At 45.5% G+C, this 25,031-nt stretch overlaps 1 protein-coding gene and 1 pseudogene across 1 annotated transcript; one reads left to right on the top strand and one right to left on the bottom strand.

Annotated features, from left to right (window-relative positions):
• Positions 1-956: 956 nt before the first annotated feature.
• Positions 957-3,779, bottom strand: LOC119273162 (annotated as a pseudogene).
• A 6,108-nt stretch (positions 3,780-9,887) lies between these two features.
• LOC119273549 lies at positions 9,888-11,031 on the top strand. Its single transcript, XM_037554673.1, has 3 exons — positions 9,888-10,107; positions 10,375-10,611; positions 10,690-11,031. Exons 1-3 carry the CDS (start codon positions 9,919-9,921, stop codon positions 10,909-10,911), a joined length of 648 nt encoding a protein of 215 aa, XP_037410570.1. The 5' UTR covers positions 9,888-9,918; the 3' UTR covers positions 10,912-11,031.
• The last annotated feature ends 14,000 nt before the right edge of the window (positions 11,032-25,031 follow it).

Raw genomic sequence — 25,031 nt, 5'->3', positions numbered from 1 at the left:
TCCCCGATTAGTTTCTATTTGAGTTTGATATTAATTTCTCCATTGTTGAACTTATATAGATATGTGCATGGGCAATTTTCATTCATGTTTTTTTATGATCCATTGAACCACTTCTACTCTATCAATCACGGAGACGGCTGCCAGGCTCCACCATTGCCTTGATGGCGAGGAGTGGTCGCTTAGCGCTTCGCCAACGCCGATCGCGGCAAGGCCGCCGCCAGGGCTCCAAAGGCAACGTCGGTAGTGGACCCGGCGTCACTCGGCACCGCACAGCAGGAGGTACCGAGCGGTTTCTGCGCGAACGGCAGGCAGCCACCGGACAAGGCTGCCGTGGCCCTTCGGCGCCACGACGACAACAAGGACACCGATAGCGGTGCGGCAAGGCACGGCGGCCACGCTTATGAGGTGGTCGTCCGGTGGTTTAGGTTGTTTTGCAAGTTTTTTGTTAAGCGGTCGAAATGTCGACCTTTTTATGTAAATTATAACTGAACTTGAATAAATTATGAAGTGTTTGAAAGAATTTTGTCCAGTTAGTTTGAATTATTGTTGAAATGTATGCGAGCAGTGTTGGAAGGCGGCCTCCCTGCATCATGTTTCTCTTAAGCCCTTGGGAAGTCAAGATTACGTGCTACCTTTGTGCGCTCATGTTTCTCTCTTCTAGCGATTATTTCTCTTATATCAAAGTGTCAAACTTCAATCTATTTTGCACTGTTGTATTCTACATGATGAACTCTACAAATAGACAGGCAAACTCCTACGAGAGCATATAATTAACATCCATGTACTTGAAATATGTACGGTGATGAATAAAATACTGAGTTCTCATAAATATTTCCGTGTTTGACATCTATTTTGTTATCGAAACACTGAACATATGTGTTTAATAAAAAAAGAAAAATACATGGACATAGACATAGCCACGTTCATACAGGTAACGATAATACTTGTGGCCCATCTCACACGCTCATGGCTGCGTTAACTGTAGCCTGCTGTTTAAGGATAAGTGTATGCGTCAAATTAAGAACCAGTCCTTGGACATAGCCACGTATAGCGATGTAGCCACTGAGCTTAGAGTTGGACTGCTTCTCTATGCTGATGTTCACCAAAGCATCCTCGCCAAACACACTCTTGGCGTAGAGATTGGCAGCAACAAACCCACAGTCACCATCAAGCGCAGACGATGGTGTTAGACAGTTCATGTTTGTTGACTTGATTATAAAGTTCACAAATGCCTTCTCATCATGAAGCACGGTATTGACCTTCACCTTAACTTTCCAGGGACACTCAGTCCACATCTTCCGGAAAGCGATATCAGTGCATGTAGCAGGTGTCACGTAATCCGCAATGCTAATGTTCATATCTTTTAAGATCACCTCTGAAGGCCCCACTTCATCTGAAGTCTCGTAAACGATGCGAGTAAGTATAATTCCAACATTTGATGAAGAAACCTTGATGTTGGCCTGGATTTGCTCGCTTGCGTTAGGAGCCACAGTGTACTTCGGAGAGCGCTCAAGTACTGCATTTCTACATGCTGTGGCAAACTCCAAACACAAGTTGTGCATTGTTTCTTCTGTCCGGTTTACGACGGTAATATCAAGTACAGTATCATAATATTGATTAACAGTAACAAATCCTTCAACATACAATGGATCACTTAACCCTGTCAATTGAATAGGGCGGTTCAAATTATTTGCATTCTCTGCATCCTTGAGTTCACCAGTTGCAGCCTTTAAATCATCTCGGAACTCATCTTCCGAGTCAAGTTGGCCCATTCCCCTCCTGCTCCTCAGGTGGTAGAAATCAATGGAATCATCAGGATGTGCATGGGCATTCTGTGCCTCGACCTTCATCTTCTCATTATTCTTCCTGGACTGCTTCTCAGCAAGCTTCTTTGTGAAGCTCTGGCGGCATGACAGCAACCAAACCTTCCTCGCATGATCATAATCAGTGCTACAAAGCAACCTCACACAGAACACGATTCTGTCATGTGAGTCACTGTCAATAGGGTGGGGAAGGTAAGAGGACTTCCCCAGCTGCATCATGGACACCATGATCAGGAAAGACTCTGCTGATGCCTTGTTTGCTTCAACCTTATTAGATGGCTCAACCTCCTCCAGCCTCAGCACAAGCTTGGTCAACGTACACGCAACAACGGCGCCCTAGTGAAAATCACCTGACATAATGAGAAATCTGAGACTATGCGTGCAATCGAACAACCCACTAGTAGGAGCGCAATCAAAAATGGATTCACCGGTGACGACAGTCTGTGTGGCATAAGTGTCATTTGAAAGAACGATGTGTCTCTTAGAACATAAATTACATGAGCCCCTCAGTGGATTGACCGTCTTGGATGAATCGAATTCATCGCTTTTCTCGGTGACATCATTGAAGGGCTGATCTCCAAGTGTCTGCATAATGGTTGAAATGGCTCTCCGGACCTCAGATAGCGAAAACGAGTACTCCCCAAGGATCCAGAGAACACATGAACAGATGAAGGAATCATGGATAAAACTTAACAAGTCAACCAGCCTCACTATCACGGAAACACGCAGCAAAGGATCGGCCCCGATGACGTCACACACAAACATAATGACACCCGAAGCTGAAGGAATGTCAGCATACACAAGGAAATCCAAGAGGATGTGCATCACCAATCCAGCCACACTTGGGTACTGCACGGCACAGGCATGGATCGCCTGCACCAGCATCAGGTAGTATTCATAGGCCATCTTGTGCACACTGTCCATTGTCTCAAAAACCTCCTTCTTGAGGTATAAAACGACCTTCTCCACATTCTGCGCGGTGATCAAACCAAGCACCAAATCCAGAGCCTTGCTTCTGACATCCAGCTGATCAGCATCAGCTCTGGCAAGCAAGTGCAGGATGTCCATGACAAAAGAGACCATCATATAATGGTGTGAGGTGCACAGCTCGTGCAGGCTGTCCAGGATAACAAGCCTCACCTTCTTGTCACTTTGTGAGTTGAGCAGCCGGAAGTAGGCTTCCACAGCAGCGCGGATCAAGGTCGGTGCACGGGAGACAGACAAGAGCGTGCGTGCGCAGTCATATACTACAACAGCATCAGTTGTGCCAGTGGAGATGAGGGACATGATGATCTCAATGTACGTGGTTCTGAAGCGAGGAGAGTAGGCTTTGCGAACGAAATCGAGGGCGGCCATCTGGAGGGCGATGGGCCACTCGGCGTCGCGGGCAGCGTTGCTGAGCAAGTAAGCGTTAGCATGATCCGGCGAGCAGTCGCAGAGCATGAGGAACGCGTTCCTCCGTGCACTTGGGTCCTGCTCCATGGCGAGAGCACGATCCACAAGGTAAGGCGCGTTTGGAATGAGCTGCTCGCCACAAGGCAGGCGGAAGATCACAGAGATTGCGGAGAGCGTGTGTCGGCGGACGAAAGGGTGCGGGTGCTCGAGATTGGCGATGATGGCGGGCACAATCGGCTGGAGCAGCTCCGGCTCGCGGAGCCGGCAGAGGAACCGCAGCGTGACTCCGCGGATGTATTCGTTGGGGTGCTGGAGGTTGTTGCGGATGTGGTGGGAGAGGAGGATCATCTCCGGGACGACCTTGCCGGAGGCTTGGTCCCGCTTGTCCACTACCTCGAGGTACACGAGGAGGAGCCTCTGGATGATGTGTTCCTTGGAGGGGAGGACGCAGCGGACGACGGTGACAAGGAAGTGGACCGTGTCGCCGTTGAGGTGGAGCATGACCGCGCGCTTCAGAGCGTCGACCTTTGCGCCGACGTCGCTCGCATGGAGGCCAGCCTTGAGCTCCTCGGCCGCCCGGTGGGGGCTCTTGTCCAAGAACGGCAGCAGGAGGGTGCACAGCGACTCCTCGCTCATGGTCGGTGGTCGCTGCGCCAGATCCCGATCTGATCTGCCGTGCCAGATATCTGCGACGCTGGAATGGACATGGTATGTGGGGTGGATCCGGAAGGAGGAAGGCGAGGGCACGACCAAGGTTTTGGATTCCGAATGGACGAATTTTCTCGTGGGGGGGCGAGATTCTCGGTTACCACGGTTACCGAGAAATACCGAATATATTTCGGACGAAATTTATTTTTGAATTTTGAATTCAATTTTTTTTATACTAGAGTTAGATAGAACTTAAACTGACATTGCACAACGAAGTGGTAGTATCTCAGTGGAACATCTACCCGCTCTAGGTGAAGAGGTCAGGAGTTCGACTCTTGCCCGCTACTTCTTTTTACACGTAATTTTTTTGAAAAATAGACAAAAAAATGTTGTTTAGAGTAGGGGAATCGAACCTGTGTCGTCCGGGTGAAGTAACTACATGGTTACCATCGCGCCGCAGCTAAAGTTTTGTCATACTATGGAGATGCTCCCTTATTTCAGACTACGTTGTACGTAAAAAATCAAAAAATCGGAACTTTTTGCTCGGGATCGATCTTTCTCGTGGGGCAGCGAGAAACTCGGTATCCGCCCGGTAACCGTTTTTCTCGGGCGGTACCCAAAACCGTGGGCATGACTGAAGTACGGATCGCTGACGGTGTTGCGAGTTGCGACTGAACGCCGACGAAGGTAACTAATCTGCCAGATTTTTTTCTCATACGGACCTTGAAACGCTATCACCGGACTTGCAATCTTTTTTGCCATCTTTCTTTCTTTTTACCATATAATATTGGACTTACCTTACCCCCCCTCCCCGGGAACTCCTACATCCAGGTCGCCTACTTCGCCTGCCTGCATCCTTGCCACATGCGCCGCTGCTGGCGTAGCCACCCTTTCCACCTCGTACTCCCTACGGCCATTGATCTTCTTTTTCTCCACAAGCCACTTCTTTGCATGCTCCTTCAAGATGATTTGGTCCGCCAATATTATTGTCGCATCCTCCACGTTCCGTGCGATTTGCAACTTCTTAATCTCGAGCTCAATCTCTCCAAATGTCTTGGTCTTCTCGAGCTCCCATTTGATCGCAACCTCGTGCTTCTCCAACTTGATCTTCTCCCTCTCAATTTTCAACTTCTTCTCCATCCTCTTCCGGTCCCAATCCATCATCTCCTTCGCGCATTCAACATAAAATTATACCTCTCCTCTTTCTTGTTCTCCCTCACCGAAAAATGCCCATCCATGTGGAGGACATTTTTGTAGCCGTGGCGAGAGGCCCTTGCCTTCTCCATGTGGAGGACTTTTCCAACTTGCTGCACCACCGCATCAGAAATTGTCACAGACGATCCTGAAGACTGGTCCGCTATAGGAGTTCCTAGCAATCCCGGAGCAGATTCGCTGCTGGTGGCAGGTGCGAGATCTTCTGTGGCCAGGCCAAAGGCATGACGTGAAGGCGGGCGGCACAGAAGATCCGGGCACTCTATCTGCTGGGCCCAGCCCACGCGCCTCCACATACACCTGAGGATCGGCGCCCGCGCGGGATTGGTGGCTCGCGCGCCTGGCGTAGACAAGCGGGGTTGTACCAAACCGGTCGGTTGGCTTGTCCCTGCAAGGCGGTGTGTGCGTGTGGCGAGGTGGGTCCACGCCCTGACGCGTGTCGGGCACAGATGGAAAGAGCGGCGCTTCCGTGCTGACGCCGTCAGCGCGCGCCTGCAACCGAGGCACTGATCCCAGGGCTGATGATGTCAGATCTGCAGCTGCCGATCCTGAGGGAGATCTGGCTGCAGGGTTGGCACATAGCGGACACATGAAATTTAGGCCGTTTATACTATTTTCTTCACTGTTTTTCCTCAAAAAATCTGCTGCTTCCTGATCTGACCCTGCATCACCACAATCCTCCTTTTCATGGTTAGAAGCATTAGTCATATAATCACTACAATTGCCATCCCCATGCTTAAAACCTGTTAAATGAGAGGATAAAAGGAGGATTTCTTTTCAAAACAAGGCACCGGCATTAGGATGTAAATGAGCGAAAGGGAAAACGGTTTCATCAAAGACGACATCACGAGAAATATATACTCAACTAGTAGGAACATCTAAGAATTTAACGCCCTTGTGTTTAGCACTATAGCTAAGAAACACACACTATTTGGAACGGAACATGAGTTTGCGGTTGTTGTAGGGACGCAAGTTGGGCCAACAAGCACATCTAAACATGCAAAGAGAGTGGTAATCTGGTCGAGTATTGAGTAGTCTATGCATGGGTGTATCATTTTGAAGAAATCGACTAGGAAGCATGTTAATGATATGGACCGCGGTAAGAAAGGCCTCATCCCAAAACTTGAGAGGCATGGAAGCACCAGCAAGGAGGGCTAGACCTACTTCAATTATGTGCCTATGTTTGCGCTCAGCGGAGCCATTTTGCTGATGCGCATGGGGACATGACACATGATGAGAAATACCCAAGGTTTGACAAAACAAATCTAGTTTCTCATACTCACCGCCCCAATCAGATTGGACAGCAAGAATTTTGCTATCGAATTGACGTTTAACCAGTGCTTGCAAATGTTGGAAAACTAGGAAAATGTCAAAACCTTTTTTAAGAAGATAAATCAAAGTATACTTACTAAAATCATCTATGAAGTAAGTATGACGTCCAACAGACATAGGGGCAGAACCCCAAACATCAGAAAAAACAAGTTGCAAAGGCCTAGTAGAAACACTAGTAGATAATGGATACGGCAATTGATGAGATTTTGCTTTCTGACAAGAATCACATATGGTTTCAAGACTACGCTCACCAACACATGGGAGCTGATTATTTCTAAGCACTTCTTGAACAATAACAAAAGATGGATGTCCTAATCTTGCATGCCACCGCTCTGAAGAGAGTTTGATGACACCAAAAGATGGATAGAACCCATGCACGCATCTACCTCTGTAGAGAATATGGGTGAAATTCTAGAAACACTTTATTGTCAATGGCAATACGATGAACGGAAAGGAGATTTTTGGATGTTTCAGGAACATGCAAGATATTTTTAAGGTGTATATTACGACTAAGGGTTTTGAGAATTGCATGACCAATATGATCAATCCTCATACCTTCACCATTGGCATTGTGAACTTGATCATGGCCATGATATTTCTCGCTCATCGTCACCTTCTCGAGCTCGTTGGTGATGTGGTTGGTGTCTCCGGAGTCGACGTACCAGTTTGTGTCAACTCTGTATGACGTGTCTGCGGCAGCTGCAACTTTTTTTTCTGGAGTTGTTCTCGTCATAGCGCCAATCACAATCGTTGGCGATATTGTTATTTTTCTTGCAAATTTTACACTTTTTTTCATACTCCTAATACCCTTGGAAGGGACGCCCCTGTTGTTGCCGCCGCCGTTCTGGTAGTGGCCGCCGCCATCGCCGCCGCCGGTGTTCTGGTAGTGGCCGCTGCCACCGCCGCCGCCAGCGTTCTCGTAGTGGCCGCCGCCACCACCGCCGCCACTATTGTAGTTTTCGTTGCCGCCACCGCCGCCACTGTTGTAGTTTTCGTAGACGCCACCGCCACCACCGGCGTTGGAGTTGTTGTAGTGTCCTCTTCCGCCACCGCTGTTGTTGCCGCCGCCATTCTGGTAGTGGCCGCCGCCACCACCGCGAGATCCACCACCACCACTCCTGTTGGAGTTGCGATAACGGTTGGAGTTGTTGCTGCCATGGCCTCGAGATGCAGCATTAGCCGAGGATTTGAAAGCACCTGCTCCTGTCCTGTGGAACATCTCAATAAGCTGATCGAAATTCGCGACCATGCCAAAGATATCATCCACCGAGAGGGGTGCGGACGTCCAGCGCCGGGATCAAGGTTTGGTAATCCAGCCGTGCAATGATGAAAGAAAGAAGATCTCCTTCCGTTATGGGACTCCCGGCGGCAGCTAGCTCATCCGAGAGCGCTCTCATCAGCCCACAGTATGCGGAGGCGCTCAGGGAGCTTTCTGTGCATTGGAGAGAGAGAGAGAGAGATGCGGCAGTTGTTCACACGAGAACGAGATTGGGAAGCGAACATGTTCGCTAGGGCTGACCATATGGCGTGCGAGGTTTCTAGTGAGGCAAATTGGATGGGAACCTCCTTCGAGAGATTGGAAGGAGAAAGGCTACAATCTGCTGATCTTGAATCAGCCATGGGTTATAGGTAGGGTTAGGAGCGATGTGCTCCTTTCCTCCTGAGTTCTTGGTAACTATGGTTTTGTTTGGCTCAGGTGTAGTTTGATCTATGTACCCATATAGCCCGGCACCCATGATCTGGCAGCGAGCTTGGGCTCTCCATAGGATGCAGTTGGTCCTTGTGAGGGACTTGGGTGTGGTGCTGGTAAGACCAATGGATGGAACTTGGTTGGAGGTAGACATGGATCGGTTTGGCGGAGAGGAAGGTGGGAGCTAGGGTTTTGCGATGGGAGGAAGGTGGGTGCTAGAGTTTTGCGACGGGATAAAGGTGGGTGCTGGATCCTAGACGTGGCGGAAGAGGGAGGCTCTGATTACCATGTGATATTGTATCGAAGCGTCTCAATGCCCATACACAGGCACCCACGGTATATATATTGATAGATGTCTTGGGTTACAAGCTTAGGCTGTTGGAGATCAACCAGGAGATATTACAGGGAGGTTGAGAAAGAGATTACAGAAGCCTAACTAGGCAGGCGCACCCAACCAACCTGACACAATATATTTAACAACCCCGACCAGGGGAATTAGGCAGGGTGACCCCATCTCCCCTTACCTTTTTCTTCTGGCTGGTGAAGGTCCTTCCTGTCTGCTGAAACATGAGGTGAGTGAGGAACAGATCGAGTGTGTCCAGGTAGCAGCGATAACCCCCAAGGTATACCACTTATGGTTCGCTGATGATTGCATTTTGTCCTAATGATTGCATTTTGTTCAGTAAAGCTACAGGGCAGAATGTCACAAGGCTGAATCTGATTCTGGACACTAACTGCAATGCTTCTGGCCAAAGAGTCCATTTAGAAAAATATTCAGTTTGCTTTGGTAGGAGATGTTCTGGGGAAACTAGAGCTTCGATTAAGGGTATTCTTCACATCCCTAATGAAACTTTGGCTGAACGTTATCTTGGCTTGCCCTCTGATGTCGGAAGATCAATCAATGGTGCTTTTAGCTATCTCAAGGATAGGGTGTGGAAAAATGTTTAGGGCTGGATGGAAAAATGTTTGGCGGGCAGCGGAAATCTGGTTGGTAGTTCGTTTATTCCCCAGAAAATTCATAGAGCTCAAATAGGATCCCAGATTTCCTAGCAAGATATAACCTCTCCGAGTGTTGCACTGCTTTGTGGATGAACAGAGGACCCCCGTGTATCGGGGATCTCTTGCCTCTGGATTGTGTAATCCCGTTATAATGGAATAAACACCTATTTGACCTGCAAAAAAGGAAGATATTTCAAAGTACACACAGGAAAAGACAAAAGGAGCACATCTAAAGACGATTCTCATAATAAAAATATATGTTTGTAGATCAGATCTTTTGTTTGATATGCAATTTATTTTCACAATTGTCTTAGTATTGATGTGGGCCATATAATTTACAGTGTTTATATATCATATCATAGAATATTTGAGTGACAGAACTAATTATGTGTTGGCTTGGCAGTCCAGCTAAGCCATTAATCTTAATGCACACATTCTTATTGTTTTTTCATGGCCTAAGTAAGTACTCATCCTTTCCCATTATGTTTGGTGACAACCTTTTTGGCATTTGTGTCACTAAAGAAAATATTTTGTTCACGTGAAATGTATTCCTAGATGTACTAAGAAGAATGGATAACCATCCACTGAAAAGGAGAAATGCCAAATGCTTGGTTGTACCTAACCTAAGCACCTAATAATTACAAAAGTATGCGGGCCTGTCTCTCTGGACTACATGTCAGTTTCATCCCCACAAATTCCGCAACAAACTATGTGCGCCAGCTGTTTTACTGCCTAGATCACACTATAAAGGTACCGCATACCGTCCCTTACTAAACACAACACATAGTAGTACAAGTGCAAAGCGTCTTTGTTTTCGCCATGAAGGGGGGGATGGTGCCTACATGGCTAGAGCTATTGCTTGCAACACAGTTCTTCACAATTTGCACCAACCATCTCTCCTCTACTCGTAATGAGTGTAACCTATTCTGCATAGACTGCGAGGAATCGAAGGGCGGCTTCTGCTATTATTGTCGTTCGCGCCATCATTCCACCCATCAAGTAATCCAGGTATGGTGAACAACGTTATGATTTGGTAATAGAGATTATGCAAGAGAATTTTACATCATTTTATATTATCTATGATCTTGGGGATCTTGTTATATAAATATGGTTGGTATTAACACCTACGTCATATTTATAGAACATGTGTCAAAAGTTACCAAATCTAATACAACCCATCATATAAAAATCAACCATGTATTATCTTTCATGAAAAAGTGGATTGATCTACCTTTGTGTCATGACCAACATGAATTAACTTATGGAATCTTGTAGATAAGGCGGTCATCATACCATGATGTGGTCAGGGTTGCCGAGTTAAAAGATATACTTGATATTAGTGATGTACAAACGTATGTCATCAATAGTGCAACAGTTGTATTTCTTAATGAGCGCCCACAACATCGTGGTTGTGGTGTTTCTGCGATCAAGGCATCATCATCATCATACAATTGTGAGATTTGCAATCGTGCTCTTCTCGACCCATTCCGCTTTTGCTCTCTGGGTTGCAACGTAAGCTACTAAACTATTGTGTACCCCGTGTTATTAGTTCATTTAAGGTTATCATATTTTTGACTATTTTTTTGGCAGCTTAAAGGAATCAAAGAGGATATGATGACAAGTGTTCCAATTGGAGATATTATTGACTATACAAGGAAGGAGGATGATACAGATTCCAGTAACACAAGTGGAAATTCTGGTAACAATGAAGGGAGTTGCAGCGATGCAGATTATTGCAAGGATAATCCATCTCCACCAAGGGTTATTCGTCACCGCCGAAAGGGGATCCCTCAGCGTGCACCTTTTTTTTGAGAGAAAGCTGTTATAAATAATTTGCTGGCACAGTAGCAAATGAATTGGAATAAATAGTTTTATTGAAGGTCATGTGTAAGGTTTTGAACAAAATAAGAAATTACAGCTTTTTTATCTGCATGTACTTCTTTGATGTGCCTTCATTGGCAATGCATTAATTGAATTTATGTTCTGAATCTTCATTGATAAAAAATATGTATAACTGAAGGTTTTACAATACTAGAATTTTGTTTTGATGATATAAAAACGGCGTATAGCAGAGGTGATGGGCAAATCTTCTACTTATATCATACTAGAGCACATAATGGTAAGCTATGTTGCTAGAACATACATAGTATTCTTTCACCAACTTCACGAGGGGACGCACATTCCTTTTTATTAGAAACGGACGACATGCATGGAGAAACTTGTCCAACACATTTTTTACATGCACAATCGGAAGAGTAGAACTACAAAGACGGAGGCGAGGTAGGAGACAAAAGAAAAAGAAAGAGGAAAGAAACAACAAAACAAACTGCCCCATGAGTTCTATTCGCTTATAACTTGAACGTTGTCTGCACATTTTTTGGCAGCCATTACAGGTGGAATAAAGCTTTTCGGGACCATATAGTCCAGAAAATGGCTGTAGCCACCAAAGTCGAACATCTTGGCTTCCTTTGCCCAAATTGCGCACCACACAAACTGAAGACTCCAACCAGCTCCTCGTCACTACTTAGCTGTATGCCTAGTAAATTCCGAATACCCCTCGTCCTGTTGCATTTGCATCACAAAGCGTGTGGCTGTTTCACTTGCAGCAGATGACAAAAGGGGACAGGTCGATGAGGTTTTGTTTCTTTAGCAGGTATCTCACTCACTTTGATCCTTTCCCTGACATACATAGTACGCCCATCAATAGACTGAATGTGATTCCTAAATGGTTAACCTGCTGAGTATCTATAAAGAAAAATGGAAGAGAACACATGCACTATATTGGTAAACGCTTACCAAGTCATCACACCAACGCATGGAGGCCTCTCTTTCAAAACCAGCTACTTCAGTTGATGCTTCGTTAGTAGATCTATCGGGTTCACATGTGAATATTTGCACCTAGCAGGTGTTTTTTTTCCCATAGGCTCATCTTTTGTTAGATGCTGTGTTCGGGTTTGAGAAGAGTTTATTTATAGACTTTTTTTAATCGATAGATGCTGTGTTCGGGTTTGAGAAGAATTTATTTATAGACGCGCTAGCACATATGACGCTGGGGAGAAAGAGATGATGATTGTGTAAAGGCCCATGATGTAAAATGTTGGCCCAAGATAGAATATATTTTTTACTTTTCTGACTCTATTGTTCACTCGCTCGAACTGATCGCCGAAATGTTCGACGTGAAGCTCTTTATTCATCATTGTTTTCTCCTGGAGTCCGCTGGAGAACTGATGACCATCGTGTCGTCTCCATGGAGCCATGCAATGCAAGTTTCCAAGGTTCACGCCAAGCAGAAGTTGCTCGAGCCCGTCAAGACCATCCGCATCCGCGCCTTTTTCTTTTTGGCTACGACGGTGTCGACGGGTGCCACACAACTAAGCTTAGGTTTGTTCACGCTGACTGCATATATCACATATATGTGGTAGCTCTTGTGCAGGTATGACCTCAAGACCGGAAGAGGTTATGAGCGACTTCGAATATGTCAGCTTTTTTATGCAGCGCAAAAGATATGTTCGTCCTAGTAGCTGCTTTGTTCAGACCCTCCTTCATTTCTGCAATAGAACTCATATTTATCTGAATTAGTAGTGTTATGGAATCGTAGAAATAGAATAGAAGGAAAATAAAATAACGCTAAAGAAAAAGTTCAGGAAAAGTGGAAAAAACTGTGAAAAGGAACTCAAAGATTTTAGAAAAAAAATGGAATAATGTTATTTAAAAATCTTTAAATTTATTGATATGCTACTTTTTAGAATGAAAATTTACTAGCAATAAATAAGAAAAATAAACCCAATGAAAAACTATCGAAGTAATATATTCCGCAAAAGTCATTCTAAAGGAAAAAATTAGGTAAACAAAAAGGTTGAACTTTCTGGAATATCGAAGAACATTAGGCAATGGGCAAGTGGCTACGGAAGACGGCAGGGCCGTAACTCTACAAAAACTTTACTGAAACACTACAACTATTTATATATTTTTCCCTTTTTCCCATTTGATAATCTGAATCTTTTTACTTGTTTCAAGAAATTGAGTTCATGTCTGGCAAGTTTGAAAAGAATTTCATTACAATTTCAATAAGAACTTTAGGGAATTGTTGGCAAAACAGTTGGACACAACTACTAACTGCAAGTTTGGCAAAAGTGCTGGATCGACATGGCGTGATGGCTGGGACGCGACCCTGCATTCTGTCGGGTGACCCCATTCGGGAGCGAGGCAGAGAGAGCGAAGAGATGTGGTAAAAGGGATAGATGAAGAGAAGAATACCTCGGTATTCTTGATCTTCTTGGTACGAATTAAATCAAGGGATATATGAAGGGAAGAATACACATTTAATCTTCTTGGTACTCGGAAAGCCAATTCTAAACTAACAGAATTGTAACTTATTTGCATTGTAGATCGACCATGTGGTCTACCTGAACCATCTATTTTTTTTATCATGTTTGGGATGCTAGAATTTTTTCCTTTTGCTTGTTGTGTCTTGCCCCCCGGCAACCTCAAATCCTGGCTCAATCCCTGCGAAGAATCCTACCCTCAATCGACCCATCAAATCCACCGGTAGCGACGCTCGTTCCGTGACCCATTCCGCGACCCGGTTGACCCGGATTTTTGGCAACGTGATCTGGACCTCGTGCTTCTGTACTTGGGCTGCCATGGCCATGGTCGCGTCCTGCAGCTCCGGATGCGTCGCTTTGTGCATCGTCCGCGGCCATCGCCGTCTCCGAGACCTAGGGCAGAGAAGCCAACTTCTCGCATCCTTTTCACACGCACGCTCTCTTGTTTTGTCCTCTCTTTTCTTGCTTTTCTCTAGAGGAATATGACTCCTTTGCAGGAGTCATTTGTTGTCTGCAGGCAGTGGCGGCGCCAGGTTCTAGAGGGTGGGTATTCATTTTGAAGGATGGTATTTATTTTGCCTAAATCATCACTGTTTTGCAAAAAAAAATCGCTTGTTTTATATAAAATTTCAATGGTTTGTCAAAATCTTGGGTATTCAACCGAATACCCAAGAAGACCCCTGGCGCCGCCCCTGTTTGCAGGCGACCGCTTTTGCGCCACAGTGGCATCAAAGCCTAGTTGGCTTGCGGAGCAGCACCTCCGGGGCTAACCATTGCCCATGCCCTAACCGGTGCTTCATCCCAACAGTTTGTACTAGTAGTGGGTTCGTACTAATAAACAGGCACTTGCAACACATCGAAAATTGTGTACACAATCTATATAATTTGCTAGAAAATTGTGTATACTATCTTTAGTATTGTGTACACTATCTATAAGGGTTCGGGCCGAGCACCCTTAGCCGAGCATCCGGAAGGCGCATGCTGGCACACGCGCCTGTGGTCGGCAGCCTCGTGGTACACGATGCGGCCGGCGTCGCAGCCATACTTCTCGAAGTCACACGACACCGTGGCGGCTGCTGCGAAGGCGTCAAGAATGGTGCAGTGGACAACCGTGAGGCCGTAGGATTCTCCATGGACTCCACGACAGGACGAGCACATCACATGGTCGGCGTCACACTGGCGGCAAGATTCAGTTCAGAAAGCAGGATGTAGATATGATATGCAAAGACGATTAATTGATGAAAGAAACTGTGGATCCATCTTTGATACCTTGAAGATGGGAGGTTTGAGGGGAAGGTGGCAGGTATGGCAGTCCAGCAATGCCGCGGGCATGTATGCCATGATAACGCTCACGGCGTGCTCCGGTTTCATCTCCGTTGCGGTGGCTACCACCGCAAGAGCTCGCTCTCCTCCTCCATGGCTCATGTTTTTTTTTCTTTGACAATGACGGCGCGGGGGGAGTTGTGGTGGATGGGTAGTGGCTGATTCTAGCACTTAAAGCACGGGCGATATATAGTGTCATACGTTTTCCTCTAGGGTGGAGGTGGAGGTGGCGGCGTGGGTTGGTGGGAGGAGGTCCCGCATAGGAGCTCTGCCTCGGCGGCGGTAGGGTTCCCATCGATTGCCAGCGCGGGAGTATGAGCGGTAAATGGATTTGGATTGGATCCTACCAAATTGGAAAGAAGTAAAATGAAGGCTGAATTGGAAAGAATTAAATTTCCGCGTATCTCAAAATTGAATGTGTTGCCAATTGACCAAATAATGTTTTTTTTGCTTCTGTCACCTCTGGAAAATCACTGGAGGCGCATTTGGTTTCTTGGCTCGCATCTGCATCGCACCCACCATGCAATTTTCTCCAGGCTACACATCTCACTGGGACAGGCCCGGACGACGCAAAATCGGGCTCCCAGCCAGGCTGAGCGGAAACGCAGGGATCGGCCGCTTCCACGAGTCAGGCCCTCGCCTGCACCCGCGTGTGTCAGCCCGCATCTCCCCGCCGCTCTCTCCTCTGGTGCGACGCCCAGGGCCGGCCCTGGGGTATGGCCAGAGGGGCGATGGCCCAGGGCCCATGCTGGGAGGGGGCTGATGACGTAGTACACATATATAGTATAGCTCACAAAAAATAGTCAAGGGAAAAAATTATGAAAGAAAAAACGAGATGGGCTCGGCCCTTCAGATCACTAGCTGTAGCTAAGCATCAGCGCACGCAAGTCACGGCTGCAAAGGACCGTGATTGAAATGCGTACGTATCTCTACTACTATTAAACAAACAAACATATTCATCGCTAAACGCACCCAGCCTAATTTACAAATAACATCTATGATCAATTATAGCCTCACGATCCAAATCTCACTTGATTTCATCTAGCCATCCAGATTACACTAACCGCCAGCCAAGAGTGCGTTTAGCGATTTTAGAGTCGGACGAAAACTCTGCAGTCCTGCTACGACGCGCGGCCGCGACCCAACTATCACGCACAAAAAAAGGAGGCCGCGACCCAACTATCAGGCATGAAAAAAGGAAAGAGATCACAATAGGATCACCTCATCCTCAACCGGGCGCTGCACCTCTGGCTTGCCATCGCATGCCCTCCCAGTGGCGTGATACTCCTCCCCCTCCTCGCCAGTTTTCGTCTTTGCCATCGAGAGGTGTTCAAGAGGGGCGACGGCGGCGGACAGCAGCGGCGCAATGGCGGACAGCAGCGCATGTGCAGTACACAGCGGCAGCGGCCGTAGGGCCACAACGGGCGAGCAAGTGGTGCGGCTGAGGGCAGGAGAAGGGAGGCCGGGCGGCGCCGAAGGCGGAGCTTGGCCACGAGCATGGCGTGCAGAGGCTGTCGCTGCTGCTAGCCCCATGTTGGCAGCCCCGTGCGAGCGCCCTGCAGCCGCATCACCGAGCGGCAACCCCGCCGCCACACCCCCGCACGAGCCCAGCGCCACCGCAGCGCCAAGCCACAGCCCCACCATACTCGACCGGAGGTCGCCAATGCCTTCCGCAACTTTTGGGTCAAAACCCAGATCGGACGCCTCCTTTCTAGCTTCTTGTTGTGTTTGGTTAACATGTTTCTATGAAATTGTAGATTTCAGTAAGGTTCTGCAGTGTGTTCACATTAATTTTTTTGAAAGAAAGGGGTTGCCCCCCCTGCCCCAACTTTATAGATTGAAGCAGATAAAGCAGCCACAAATAGTTCCAACAGCACCTAAACAGAGAAATAAAGCAACTACTTCTAGGCGACTACGCTGCCTAGAAGCTCGAGAGCAGAAGTTCTCTCCAACAGAACATGAGAATGAAACTGATTACTACTTATTACAGAACCATATCAGAAGGAAAGGGAACAAAGAAGATTTCTTCCACAACGCGTCTTTCATGCTCCCCTCACATTAATTCAGATATTGTATATATGTATCAATCGACTGCATCCGATGTTGTGCTTCTCATGTTCCCTTGAAAAGATTGCTGGATGGAAAGATGTTTTTGCTTTCAGGATTTCTGGTGTGTGTACTACCCCGTAAATAACTCTTTTTCATCTCATGCAGCAGCAGAGGCTTAGAGGAAGGCGATGCAGCGTGGATGCACATGGGATGCTGCAGGTTGTAGTCCTTTTAGTTTGTTGATAATTTCTCTGACGTAGATTGTAAGTTATATATTATAAATAGATTTTAATTTTCACAAAGTTCCCTTGTACTAGAGTTTTCCTAAAGCTAATGGAATTCCCTTGTACATACATTTGCATGATGACTATTTTTTCAAGATACATGTAACAAAGAGGAGGAGCTCAGGGAGCTGAGTGTGAAAGGATAAAGGAGTCAGGATGGAGAAATCATATGTTGGCTTAATTAATTCTTCCTAATCAGTATGCTTTTCATATTGCCGTTTATTGAACTAATATAGTTTGCTTTTGATTAAGGATCTTGACATGGCACCTAGCTGTTTTTGATTTTCTGTAGCTTTTGTTGAACTTCTCCTTGTTCGGCTTAAATTTCTCATTGCTTTTCCTATTCCTTTGCAGGAACATGAACCTGATGATGACCCATAATTGGATGTATGTGAGAGGTACATGTGTTAGCTCATAAGCATATCAGAATACAATCATGATGTTTATAATTATTCAGTTATATTTTTTATCTATGCCTCAACAATCGACCAAATTAAGCGATAGGATGAACATTCAGACTTTCTTGATGATTGGGATTCTAGGAAGACCATTATATACTCGACCAGCCCACCTGCCATCGTGAGACAAGCTAAAAGTGAAGCGACATAAAAATTGTTAGCCTTCCCAAAGGCGAATTTGTGCACAACATTCTGGGAAATCACCTATTTGTATCCATACATTTTCACCTTGACTATAAATGGAAAGGTTTGCTATATTTACTTAACTACAATTCAAAACATTTAAGTACTGCACTATATGTTAATGCTACTCAAACTCCATTATTTATAATCAAAATATGTTTACGTCTACTTTGTTGTCTGCCTGATGGCCTTTTTCTGAGAGTTTTCTAATTTTCTTGGTGGTGCAGTGATACTTTTTTCTTCGCCTGTAATCCCGGCGTCCTCCTCGCATCATTCTGCCGTCGCTGACCATCATTATTCGGCCGTAATCCAGTCGTCCTCCTCGCATCACCCTGCTGTTCCCCTGGCCGATTGCCTGGAGATGCCATCCAAGCGCGCGTGGCTGAAAAAGTGCTTCATCATGGTCAGGCGCAGGTAGATGACAACAAACAGCACAACGATGAGCAGCTCGACAGAGGAGTACGATGTAACGCTCGTCATAGGGAATCAGGAAGGTACAGAGGAGTACAAAGGAGTACTTTATCTTCCTTGGTCATCACTTTTTTCAAACTATCTTCGCCACAGAATGATTCTTGATAGCAGTACCTCCCAGTTATGTTTTCTGTTCAGCATAATTATATCCAACTGTGTTGTATATTCTTTTCTCCATATGAGGGTCTGCTGCATGACCAATTCATTTCTCCCTTCTATCTGATTGCCAGTCTGGTGATGACTTTCTAATAATTTGTACGTATGTCTTTTTGGACTGGTCATTAGTTTCTGAAATTAAGGTACTGTGATTTGGGAGGAATATATGTGTATGCACTGTTGTTACATTGCAGGAGAGTGAACTGTGATCATTTCCTATTGTGTATTCTCTGTTCTACATAATCAGATTTTCCTTTAGCATCTTAAAGATATTTCTCCACTTCTTTCTTATAACTTTGTTTGCAGCCTGATTATATGTTATATGTGCTCTCCCATTAATGTCTCAGGCCTATTAATCCATAAATTAACTGTTCCTGATTTTCTGCGGGCTCCCTTGATCACCGTATTTATTGGGAAGGTTGGCACAAGACAATCGTAGTTTGGGCTAGATGCAACAATAGGTCTCTGCATTTTAACCGTGTTTTGGCTGTTCATTTTGAAGTGTAGTACAAATGTCTTGTTTCATATTTCTCCAATAGCTTAATAATCTTTAGAGGTTCCGTACTTAACTCTTGCGTTTTGGTTACTGTAGAGAAGTATGTTGATATGATCAAGGATGTTATCATTGACCCAGTGAAAATGACCCAGAATGTACTTCAATGTGCAGCAAGGTACAACTTCAGTTCTCTAACCATGTACTTTTTTGAGGACAGTGCTGCATTGTGTCTGCACTTTTTTGTGTGCATAGAATATAATGCATGTCCCATATGACTGGTTCAAAGAAATACAAGCATTGTTTGAGGTAAACTGGCCAGAAAACTAAGATTATTTTTAAGTAAGGATAGAGCCATGGATTACATGATTGCTTTTCAAAACACAACATCACACCGCTTCGGTTGGTGGAAGTTTTGAACTTTGTATTCATATTAACCCATGTATATGTTTACTGACGGTAACTATTTCATCTGATGGTACTGCTATTGTGTCACAAAGAACAAGTACTCTGATGATGCCAAGAAGCATAATGTCGCAAGAACTTTTATGTCACTGTTTTCTGTTCAATGTATTTCATCAGCAGGTGAGAGAGCCTGCTGAAACTTTATTTTATTTCATCTTTTTTAACTGGCAAACAGCTTGCTTTGCGTATGATCAAACCTTCAAACTGATTAGGTTCCATATTATAAACAAAGCAGATGTAGCTGGTTCTACTTTTGTTGAATTATTATGGTTACAAGGATCAACATATGTATTTTTTGATTTAATGTTTTGTTTCTGCCCCTTTTTCGACCCATTCTCAAAGGTGTGTTGCCATCGAAGGTGAAGACTAGATGTTCTGCTCTTGTGTCTGAACAATCTTAGTTGGCAGCAAGTTTTTTTAACAATGTTCAGTAAACCTGCCCATGTTGTATATAAAAGAGTAAATTCTGGTTTTTACCCTCTATTCTGACATTTTTGACACTAATTACCCTATTTAGCGAGATTTTGTCCGTTTTACCCCATTTAGCAAAAGTTCTGCCAGAATTTACCCTGTTTAGCGAGATTTTGTGTTCTGACCGACAAGTTTCAATTGTCTGGTCCAGCTGGCATGCCACATCAATGGTTTTTTATTGCCTATTTTTCTCCCTGCCGAACCAGTCCTCGTAGCTTCTACCGACCACGACAGCCTGATGGTGATCACTCGCATCGCGTCCAACGCACAACGTGCGAGTCGGCCGAGCGGCGAGCGCCATGCTCGCCTCTACTCGGTTCTCTCTTGCGTTGCTCGCCCCCAATCGTTGCTCAGGATTGTCAAGCAGTGGCGACGATGACGACGACGGTGGCGGGTGCTGAGGTCCTGGCCATGCGCTTTCATACCTCCTCGGGCCGGGCTGTATGGCCACAACATCATGGCAAGAAATGACCTCGTGGAATCCGATGGTCCCGTCAAGTTCGCTGACGTCGGCGTAGTCCTCTGAATTTGATATACTTAAAAAACTAATCATGTATGTGACCGCATCAGGTTGTGCTTAGTTCTTCTTCCTACTTTGGCGACATAGCAGGGACCCTATTAGTCTGTCCTCAGTTGATGGCGGTTCTATGGCGACGTCTGGTCCAACAAATCAGCGAGGTTGGTGAACAAACAAGCCCTCTCAGTCATACCCCATTCCACATGATTTTGACCATCTCTATTACATCAATTTGTGTATTCTAAAATTTTCCTGACTCATGCATTTGCTGGTTAGGCGTTTAATTCGGACAAAATTAAGATGCTTATTAGAAGATCATGTCTATATATATCACCCTTCTGTAATTGACGTACATTGATTTAAAGTGTTTTTCAACATTTTGAATATTGGAATTCTTTTACTTCTTCAGTTTGATAAACCTTTATCAGAATATATTTTAGAGTAACCCAGATCTCCTTCAGTGGTTGTAAGGCGCATAGATGGAGGATGATTTTTGTGGTTTGTGACAGCTCCTGGAAGTGATGGAGGACAAGATGATGTTAGCATCCTAGATGGAGAGCTTTGCAAGGTGTAGGAGCTAAGAAAGGTGAAGACTGACAAGGTGTATGTGCCACTGCTACTGTTTGGTGTATTCTGAAGCTTCTGCAGTTGTGAACTAGTGAAGCTATCTATACATGTGATGTTATTCAGCTGTACTATAAGGTCCTGGTGCTATCTATAAATGGGAAGCATCATTCAACCTGTTTTCAACATGTGAACCCGGAGCAATCTGTAGTCTATATTAATAAATTTTGATAGTAGTGTATTTCCATGATCTGTTGCAAATAATAGGAGAATGATCTGATTTATAAACAATAGGAGAATACCATCAACTTCAAAAATATCAAACATGGTAACACAATTGGACCAGCGTGTCAGAATGCTCATAAAATATTAAACTGGGTAAACTGTGGCAACACTTTTGCTAAATTGGGTTAAACGGATGAAATCTCGCTAAATGGGGTAATTATTGTCAAAAATGTAAAAATAGGGGGTAAAAACCAGAATTTACTCTATATAAAATATATACAATTCCATTAAATTTTCTTCTATGTTTTTTTGTCAAAATACATCAGCTCATGGTCACTGAATAAACTGATGTTGACTATTGTCAGGGCAGGTGAAGATGCAAATATCTTTTCACATAATAATTGTAAGTTGAGACGTGCGTTGCACGTGCATGCTTACTAGTGAAACAAATCGATCAATTGATCTGGCTTGTCCTGTTCATGGCTCGTCGGTTCGTCTTTGTCGTCTCATCGGCCCATCGCTCCTTGCTCGGTGCCTCAGCCGCTTGTTGTCGCCGCCGCGCGCAGCAATCCGCCACTCCAGCAATATGGCAATACGTTATACATACGTGATGGGGATTCAGTACGTATCCTAATCCATTCATCCACCCCTCAATTTCTGATTTCCAATAGTTTTTTAATACGTATATTCAACTATTCATCCATGATCCCTCCCCCAATTTCAGATTTTCAGTAGTTTTTTAGTACATCTATTCTACTATTCATCCTACGAAGTTTCAAATTTTTGATGTATAATTTTCTAATTCAATCGTACAGATTATGTATTCAACCATCCTATTTTTTTGCTGTATAAATGTCTAGGGTTGCCATGATCCCATCTATAAATTTCTAATTCTTTCTATACTCTTTACTTCATAATTTTAGGACATTAGCCTGTCATGTTGACTTTTTCGATAAAGGGTGGATTTTATTACTCAAAATTAAGCATCAAGAGGATACAAACATAGTGAGCACACACCCGGCTTCTACATAGCTAAGATGCACACAGCCAACACCAATGCACACACACAAAAACCACCGGCAAATAGCAAAGCCATATAAGACCAAAGCTATGCCTAAGCGAGGAAAAAGAAAAACGCCCTAAAGCGATCAAAATCACGACCGATAAACTATAACAATGACCATATCCGCACCAACCATCTCATAACACTACAAGGACAATGATGTTCTTCAACAACAACACCTTCAAGAAGAGAGTGACGCGAGTGCCGCCATCACTGGAACCAACCACCGAAGGCCAGTGTCTAGGTATTCACCCTGAAGAAAGAGTCCGAGCATATCCAAGCAATGCCTTCAACAAGGTAATGATGACAGAACATCGTCATTGCCAGGTATAACCGTCAAGGGCCAGACCTAGGTTTTCACCCCGGAGCTTGAGACTAGGTACTCAAAAAGCAACACCATCGGAATCAAGCATGTGTTGTATCCACCACTTTTCCGCGATTCTAGCAACTGCATGTGCTGGGTTTGAAAACCGATAGCAACCACTGCGCAACCATACCCTCTGCATCAAGTCATCATCCATAGATTGCATATCACCGCCAAAGCGACCACTGGATCTTGAAGAGTACCACTCACAAAGACCCTTTAGTGTCCATCGCAATCTGCCGTGAGGCCGCTGCCATGCTGGTGAGTTCCCCGGTCGCATCTTTGTTAGGTGCTACCAGCTGCGATGGAGGACTCTGATCTTGAAACAGTTTGCATCCAAGATTCAGCCAAAGCAAGCCAGCCGCAATGGAGGATCGTGAAACAATCAGCATCCAAGACGGCAAATCAGCCCTGTGCCACCGGCACAGAACCCTGCCACCCTGCCACCAGGAGCCACCACGCCAGTGGACGTCAAGCCCCGTCACCAACCGGCGGGTCGCCGTTGATGCGCCGCCACGAAACTGCTGCCCTGTAGAACGGAGCCGCCGCGAGGAGAAGCCCCGCCGTCGGCCGCGCGGGCTTAGCCCGATGGCGTCCTCCGGCGGCTGGAGTAGAGGATAGATTGGGTGGCGCGCTAGGGTAGGACATGCGTCCTCTGTTTTTCGCCTGTCATGTTGACTAAGATACATTTTTCGGGTGCTAAAAAGGGAGAAGAAAGAAAGAAAGTAAAAATTCAACCACCGAAGGGTTCTTTGACTTAGGGGCCCATGCCGTCCAATTCGCGTAGGGCCTCCCAAAACATAGGGCCGGCCCTGACGACGCCGCATCTCCTCATCGGTGCCATGGTAAAGCTCTTCTTCTCTCTTCCCCCTCCCTTCCTTCCCGAGCTCTGGCCCCTCACTCCCTTTCCCAGTCGTCGCTCGCGGGTCGGCGCCGCCCACCCGATCTGGTCGTCAGTGCAAGCACGGGACTCTGGCGGGACGTACACCACGTGTGCGCGCGCGATCCACGCGGGTGAGCAAGCACGGACCAGCGTGTTGTGCCCTTATCAGCGGGGAAGGCCTGGTCGTGGTAGATGAGATCTGCCGGACCTTGTGCTTGAGCAGCTGTACTAGCAAGCACCTGGGCTTCTCGTCGATGCTTGTGTGCGCAACGTTGCCAATCCCCACCTGACTCCTTGCCAAGCCTACCTTGCCCAAACATTTTACTCCCTCCGTTCCAAAATAGATGACCCAACTTTGTATTAACTTTACAAAGTTAGTAAAAAGTTGGGTCATCTATTTTGGAACGGAGGGAGTACATGACAGGTTCCTGTAAAAATGTGTGAAGTGTATGCCTTAGCAGGGACGCGTTGCATGTTTATATAGGCATAGGGATTACAGGGTTAGTTGTTAGGTAGTTGCTAGATTGATCTCCAAGTGATGATCTATACAAGAGATATACGAGATCATCCGCAACAACCCTAACAACCGGATTACAACGCAATGCCAACCCTTATCTACTCATACGTACGGTTTATACACATACCATACATACGTTGAGATTGTTCTTAAACTCATGCAACTTTCTCCATGACAAGGCCTTGGTAAAACCATCTGCAACTTGATCATTTGTAGGAATGAATCCTATGTCTAGTAGCTTCTTAGCTACTCTTTCACGAACAAAATGATAATCAACCTCAATAGGTTTTGTCCTTGCATGGAACACTGGATTTGCTCACAGATAAGTAGCACCAATGTTATCACACCATAAGCGTGCCGCAGAAGAGTGTTTTATGCCAAGTTCATTAAGCAAAGCCTGAACCCATATCAACTCGGCTGTTGCATTAGCCAAAGCTTTGTATTCAGCTTCAGTGCTAGATCTTGACACAGTCGCTTGCTTCCTTTCACTCCATGATATAAGGTTTGGTCCAAAGAAAACTGCAAACCCTCCTACAGACCTTTTGTCAACAGGACAACCTGCCCAGTCTGCATCAGAGAAGGCACTTACCAAAGTTGAGGTTGAATTTGTGAACTTTAACCCTGTAGTCATAGTACCTCTAAGATATCTCAGAATCCTTTTAACTGCAGTCCAATGCTGAAGAGTAGGAGTGTCAGTGTCAAAACCGGCGGATCTCGGGTAGGGGGTCCCGAACTGTGCGTCTAGGCCGGATGGTAACAGGAGGCAAGGGGCACGAAGTTTTACCCAGGATTCGGGCCCTCTTGATGGAGGTAAAACCCTATGTCCTGCTTGATTGATATTGATGATATGGGTGTTACAAGAGTAGATCTACCACGAGATCAGAGAGGCTAAACCCTAGAAGCTAGCCTATCGTATGATTGTATGTTGTGATCATTGTCGTACGGACTAAAACCCTTCGGTTTATATAGACACCGGAGAGGGTTAGGGTTACACAAGGTCGGTTACAAAGGAGGAGATATCCATATACGTATTGCCTAGCTTGCCTTCCACGCCAAGTAGAGTCCCATCCGGACACGAGACGAAGTCTTCAATCTTCTATCTTCATAGCCTAACAGTCCGG

This window comes from Triticum dicoccoides, chromosome 3A, assembly GCF_002162155.2.
Source record: "Triticum dicoccoides isolate Atlit2015 ecotype Zavitan chromosome 3A, WEW_v2.0, whole genome shotgun sequence".
Lineage (NCBI taxonomy): Eukaryota > Viridiplantae > Streptophyta > Magnoliopsida > Poales > Poaceae > Triticum > Triticum dicoccoides.
The sequence above is the reverse complement of the archived record's forward strand: the minus strand, read 5'-3'. Positions and strand labels throughout refer to the sequence as shown.

Excerpts from the sequence above, each read along its gene's own strand:
- LOC119273549 (XM_037554673.1), top strand. The coding sequence starts at position 9,919 with ATGAAGGGGGGGATGGTGCCTACATGGCTAGAGCTATTGCTTGCAACA. Across the intron at positions 10,108-10,374 it reads CCACCCATCAAGTAATCCAG|ATAAGGCGGTCATCATACCA; the intron begins GTATGGTGAACA and ends GGAATCTTGTAG. Across the intron at positions 10,612-10,689 it reads TTTGCTCTCTGGGTTGCAAC|CTTAAAGGAATCAAAGAGGA; the intron begins GTAAGCTACTAA and ends TTTTTTTGGCAG.